This window comes from Lepidothrix coronata, unplaced genomic scaffold (assembly GCF_001604755.1).
Source record: "Lepidothrix coronata isolate B3197 unplaced genomic scaffold, Lepidothrix_coronata-1.0 Scaffold383, whole genome shotgun sequence".
NCBI lineage: Eukaryota > Metazoa > Chordata > Aves > Passeriformes > Pipridae > Lepidothrix > Lepidothrix coronata.
Genome location: NW_016690563.1, coordinates 41,271 through 46,648, shown reverse-complemented (window position 1 = coordinate 46,648; position 5,378 = coordinate 41,271). Strand labels below are relative to the sequence as shown.

Here is a 5,378-nt window from a genome sequence, read left to right as displayed (position 1 = left end):
AGCGAAAAGTTAACCATCCTCAACGACTCCCCCATGGAGGCAGAGGTGCATTTCTCCTTTGAGAACGACAGCAAAGGAGAGACATTCCTTTTGGATCCTCCCAGCATGAGGCTGCAACCCAAAGAGAAGAAGGTAGGAGGTAAGCAGGTAGGGCAGGCACTGTAGAAGTGCTGTTCCTCCTGCTCACGGAGGGCTCTTTGTATTTTGTTTGTGGGGACGGGTTCAGAAGCTGAGTATTTGGGCGTACCCGACTTCTGCTGGCCTCCTGGAAGACAGTCTCGTCTGCTGCATCAGGGACAACCCAGAGCCAGTAGTCTTCCAACTGTGCTGCCAAGGGGTGCACGTGAAGCTGGGGGTCAGCCCCCAGGAGCTGCGTTTCAACAAGCTGCTTCTGCACAGGTCAGTCATCCCATGGCTGAGTGCACTCCAAGGCTTGTGACAAAGAGAAGAGGTTTGACTCTGGTTCCAGAGGCTCAGATGGAGCTGCTTTGAGCTGCATTCAGTGGCCAGGCTGGTGTGACCACTGAGCACTGATGCTGAGTGTCTTCCTGTCTCTGCAGGACTCACACCCAGACCCTGGTCCTGAAAAACGACAGCCCACTGCCCATGGCATGGCATCTCAGTGGGCTGCATGACCTTGGCGATGACTTCTCTGTATCACAAGGTAGGGGCATCGTTGGCCCCCGCACAGACTTTGAGGTGAAGCTGAATTTCAAGGCCGAGAAGATTGGCATCACGAATAAGATGATCCGACTGGAGGTGAGAGGGACTTGCGCCTTCCTGGCAGAGCAGGGCAGAGCAAGCAGCCATGTGCTCTTACGGATAGAGTCAGGAAGAGCTGCACCTGACAGACACAGGGGTGCTGTGGCCCCAACTTCTGCCTTTGCGCTGGGTTGGCCGGATGCCCAGGCTCTGCATCCAGAGCCTGTACCACAGCCACCTTGCTGCTGTGCATGCTTGAAGGCTGTTGTTTGGTTGTACAGACCAGCATTCTCTCTGGACCCTTTCTGGGATTTTTTTCCCTGTGGTTTAGAGGCTGCATTTCAGTAAGGATGTGAGGTGATTGAAGAGGAGGGCATTAATTGTCAATGCCACCTGCTCTGGGACACCTCACGTTTCTTGTGGTTGTGTTTACCTCCTTGGCCCTCTCAAGGGTGCTTTAGCAGCACCATTCCCTGCTGTGGGAGTGCAGAATTGGGCTGATAAGATTTCTTACTGCAGTAGAATCCCGCCGAGGCAGCCTGTGAGATGGGTAGGTTAGGAAAGCTTGAGAGCCCACAAACACTTGTCAAGCCAGGGAGGCCATGGGGGAAGCAGCTGGCAGAGGCAAGGACTTAGAGGCTGTCTTCCAAAAGAATGGTCTAAGCAGTGTTTGTTTCTTGCTGCCTCAGGTTTCAGATACGGAAAACATCCTGGGCATTGTTCACGCTGAAACTATCAAAGTCTCTGTGGAGGTCTACGATGTTAATCTGAGCATCAACATGCCTGAAGGTCAGTGGATGCCTCCCAGACAACACAGTCCGTGTGCATTTTACTACCTTGGCAGGTGAGCAACCAAAGCCCTTGGGAGGGGATGGCATAGCAGGCAAGGGTGGCACAGATACGTAAAGCACAGACCTTGCAAGCTGCGTGAAGTAAAGCACTGTCAGGGCACCAACAGCTTTGAGTCTCTCCCTTCTGAACTTTGAAATGTGCAGCTTCATGTGCAGATTGCATTTGGTGCTTTGAAACAACAGTCATCTGAACAGGCAGTTGGCTCAGAACAGCACATAAAGTAGCTGGATTTGTGCTTGGAAGCAAGGAAATGGAAACCAAGTTCCTTGGCTTCTACCCTGCAGATTCTTGGAGTAAGAAGAGAAAAGGCAGCCAAGTAGCTAGAGAACACTTCCGAGAAGGGACATCCAAGAACTCCAACTATGTAGCTTGTGACCGGGTGTGCTCAGCAGCAGCTCACAAATATTCACCATTTCTTACCTCGCTCTGTGGGTTTTCTACAGGTCCAGATGGCAGCTTGGAATTTGGAACCATTAATGTCCTGGATAATAAGAAGCAAGTCCTGAGTCTGCAGAACAAAGGCTTATATGACATTGAGTACAGGTGAGTCCAGCTGCCTGGTGCTGAGCTTTTCCTCAGGCTCCCAGGCCTGCGTTCTCCCTCTGTCCATGGCTAGAACCTGTTCCCGTGCTGCTCCCTTTTCTTTTTTTTCTGGTCCTATGCAAAGTCCTGGCTGCGCTGGTGGCACCTGTACTTTCAACTGCAGAGGTCTTCATTCTTTCCCTTTCTCCACAGTTTCAAGCTGACCACTGGAAGTGCCAAGAGGGGCGACTTGGAATCTCACTTCACTGTCCGGCCGCAGAGGGCTGTGCTGAAAGCCTCCCGGTCACCTATGAAAGTTGAGGTCCTCTTCCACCCCACGACTGAAGTGTTTCTCAAGAGCAAACCCATCCTGCTCTGCCAGGTGAGCTGCCTGGGCCCGGCTGTGTTAGCACAGTGTGTCTTGGGAGCATAAGCAGGATAGGTGTCTTTGACAAAGAAGGCTTTAGTTGGGGCATCCTCTTTCCTACATACACAAACAAAGACTTCCAAAACCATTTGGGAGGCTTTGTAAAAGAGCTGGAAATCTGGCTCTGGAAGAGGCCTTTAAAAAGAGAGGGTGAGCTGATGGAGACCTGGGGTAGGGTCAGGGGACAGGGGTAGAGGCTGGCCTCTCTCCTGTGTTTACCAACCCCTCCTCTGGTTGCAGGTCACTGATCCCAAATTAGATCAAGGAGGCAAGACCGTTGCCACCATCCCAGTGAGGGTGTCGGCGAGAGCCGTGTACAGCAAGTACAGCATCGAGCCTGCCTCGCCCATCGACTTCGGTGCCATGATTAAGGGCACCAAGAAGACCCAGGTCTTAATTGTGGAGAACAAAGGCACCCTCAACTTCAAATTCCTCATCCACCAAGCACCTCCACTGCCAAGGTAAGAGAAGACCTGCACCAGCCTTTCTGTCTGAGGAGGCACCACCACAGCAGCTGGTGTGTGACAGGCAGCCAGACCTGGGTTATTGTCCATTTGGGTCACTGGCTTAGGAAGAGGGAGCAAAACAACACCTCAGTATCCCCATGTGTGGGACAAAGCTGGTGACAGAGCTGCTCTGTCCATGAGCTGCAGCAGTGGGTGCTGCAGGCAGCTCTCCGGGGGCCATCCGGAGCAGGAAGGCTTTCCTCCACGGGGAGGAAGGCCAGCTTTGGCCTCAGACAAAGGAAGGGGAACTCAGCATGACAGATGTCTCTGCTTTTTCCTCTCAGTTCACAGCAAGAGGAATCTGNAACTCTGCTTCAGAAGTTAAAAATCTGGGGGAGGACAAGTCTGCATCTCCTTTTAACAGTTCAAACAAGGGGTGCAAATTGCCAGTTGAAATCCCCAACACTGGTCAGATCCAATTGATTGCTCCCAATAGCTTCTGGAGGTCATTTAAAGTTCGGACCTTTTTATCAATCAAAACTGATTGAGGTTTGATGGTTTTGGCAGTAATTTGGAGTCCGAGATACCTCCAGGGGGCTTCCCTTTGTACTTTTTCAGGGGATACTTCCAATCCTTTGGAATTTAGGGCCAAGATTGTGGAATTTAGAGTCTGCTCGACTGCCAGTTGTGTTTTTGTGCAGATCAATACATCATCCATATAATGGAAGATGATTGACCGTGGAAATCTTTTTCTAATTGGCTCCAACACTTTTGCCACAAACATTTGGCATAGTGTAGGAGAATTTTTCATCCCTTGGGGAAGCACTTTCCATTGGAAGCTGCGATGGGGTTCACAAGCGTTGATGGCCGGGACAGAGAACACAAATTTAGCCAAATCAGCCGGATTTAAATAAATGTGGAAGAAACAGTCCTTAATATCAATCACCACTAGGGACCATTCAGCAGGGAGCATAGATGGAGTAGGCATTCCCTGCTGGAGGGCTCTCATTGGTTCCAGGACTTCGTTGACTTTGCGCAGGTCCTGGAGAAATCTCCAGGAACCTGAGGATTTTTGAATTACAAACACTAGAGTGTTCCAGGGACTGGTGGAAGACTCCAAGTGCCCTTTGGCCATTCCTGATTGATGAGATCATTTAGAATTTGCAGCTTTTTGGTAGGTAGGGGCCACTGATCTACCCAAACTGCCGTCTCAGTCTTCCAGCTCAGTTTGGGCAGCTGCATGTGCTCAGTGACCCCTCCTAAAAATTTTCTTCTGTTCTCAATGTTAGTTGCCATTGCTCCATGGCTTCCCGTCCCCATAGTGTTATCGGAATATTTAAAATGTATGGCTGTAGAGATGCCGGCCTGCCCTCCAGCCCATATACAGTCAATACCTCCCGACTCCTGACAGGGTACTGCGAGCCTCCCACACCGCTGACTTTTGTATCCGTAGACTGGGCCGGCCAGCCGTACGGCCAGTCCTTGGAGGCTATGATGGTAACGTCCGCTCCCGTGTCAAGCAATCCTTCTACCTTCACTTTCTGTGGGTGTCTAGGTAAAGAGAAATAAACAAGACATGTTAACAGAGGTCGTGAGGTCCTCACTGAGGTCGCCCAATGGACTTCCTTCAGCGAGTCATTCCTCTGCTCCTCGTCCTGGGACACCACACAGAGAAGGTCATCCGTAGAAATCATTTTTGCGACAGGGAAGCGGTCCTCCAGCTGTACGGGTGGGAGATGCACAGTTAGACAAATAGCGATGTTAGTATTTGTTAGCCCTGTCAGGAGACTTGGAACTACAACAATGCCCTTTGCCACTGCCGAAAAATGAGAGATCATTAGGTATGTCTCATCTGGATCAACATTTGCAGATGACCTAACCCTGGCCAACTGCTCGTATGAACTTTGAGGTGTTGATTAAGGCACGAACCCCACTCAGACATGAACAAGTGCCAGAGCAGAATTGCCGTTTATTCAAACTGTTTAGGTTTAAATACCACGCTTGAACAGGTCACATGACCTTCCAACCAATGACCATCAAGTATTGTCTGAGAACCCAAAAGACTACAACTCCCATGGTTCCTTGTTACATTCTTCCTGCCACATCTCCCCCCTCTTTTTATTAACAAGTTGAGAAACAATACATTTTTAACATTCTTATTATAACCAATCTTATTTCAACTAATTATAAAAAACAGGGCCTACCGTCATAAGGCCTTTATTGAACTGTTGACAACTTTATTGGTTCGTGCAATATTCAAGCAACCCAGGGTTTGCAGGTGTGGGTAACCTTTTATCTGAGGGTGACTTTGCGTAATGGCATCATCTTTATTTAAAAGGGAAATGTGGTGGGTGGTAGATGTTGTGTTTGAGGTGGTGTTGTTTGAAGTAGTGTTTAAAATGTCGTGCTATAAAGTGTATTTGCGTTCA

General features: G+C 49.7%; 1 protein-coding gene across 1 annotated transcript in view; it reads left to right on the top strand.

The window, feature by feature from the left end:
* HYDIN (HYDIN, axonemal central pair apparatus protein) overlaps positions 1 to 3,685 on the top strand; it is a 55,601-nt gene extending 51,916 nt beyond the window's left edge. Inside the window, exons 46-54 of the mRNA XM_017839188.1 lie at positions 3 to 132; positions 227 to 399; positions 561 to 759; positions 1,392 to 1,491; positions 1,998 to 2,097; positions 2,290 to 2,458; positions 2,744 to 2,964; positions 3,294 to 3,352; positions 3,651 to 3,685. Coding sequence (XP_017694677.1) covers positions 3 to 132; positions 227 to 399; positions 561 to 759; positions 1,392 to 1,491; positions 1,998 to 2,097; positions 2,290 to 2,458; positions 2,744 to 2,964; positions 3,294 to 3,352; positions 3,651 to 3,685 — 1,186 coding nt within the window. The remainder of the gene's footprint in view (positions 1 to 2; positions 133 to 226; positions 400 to 560; positions 760 to 1,391; positions 1,492 to 1,997; positions 2,098 to 2,289; positions 2,459 to 2,743; positions 2,965 to 3,293; positions 3,353 to 3,650) is intronic.
* The last annotated feature ends 1,693 nt before the right edge of the window (positions 3,686 to 5,378 follow it).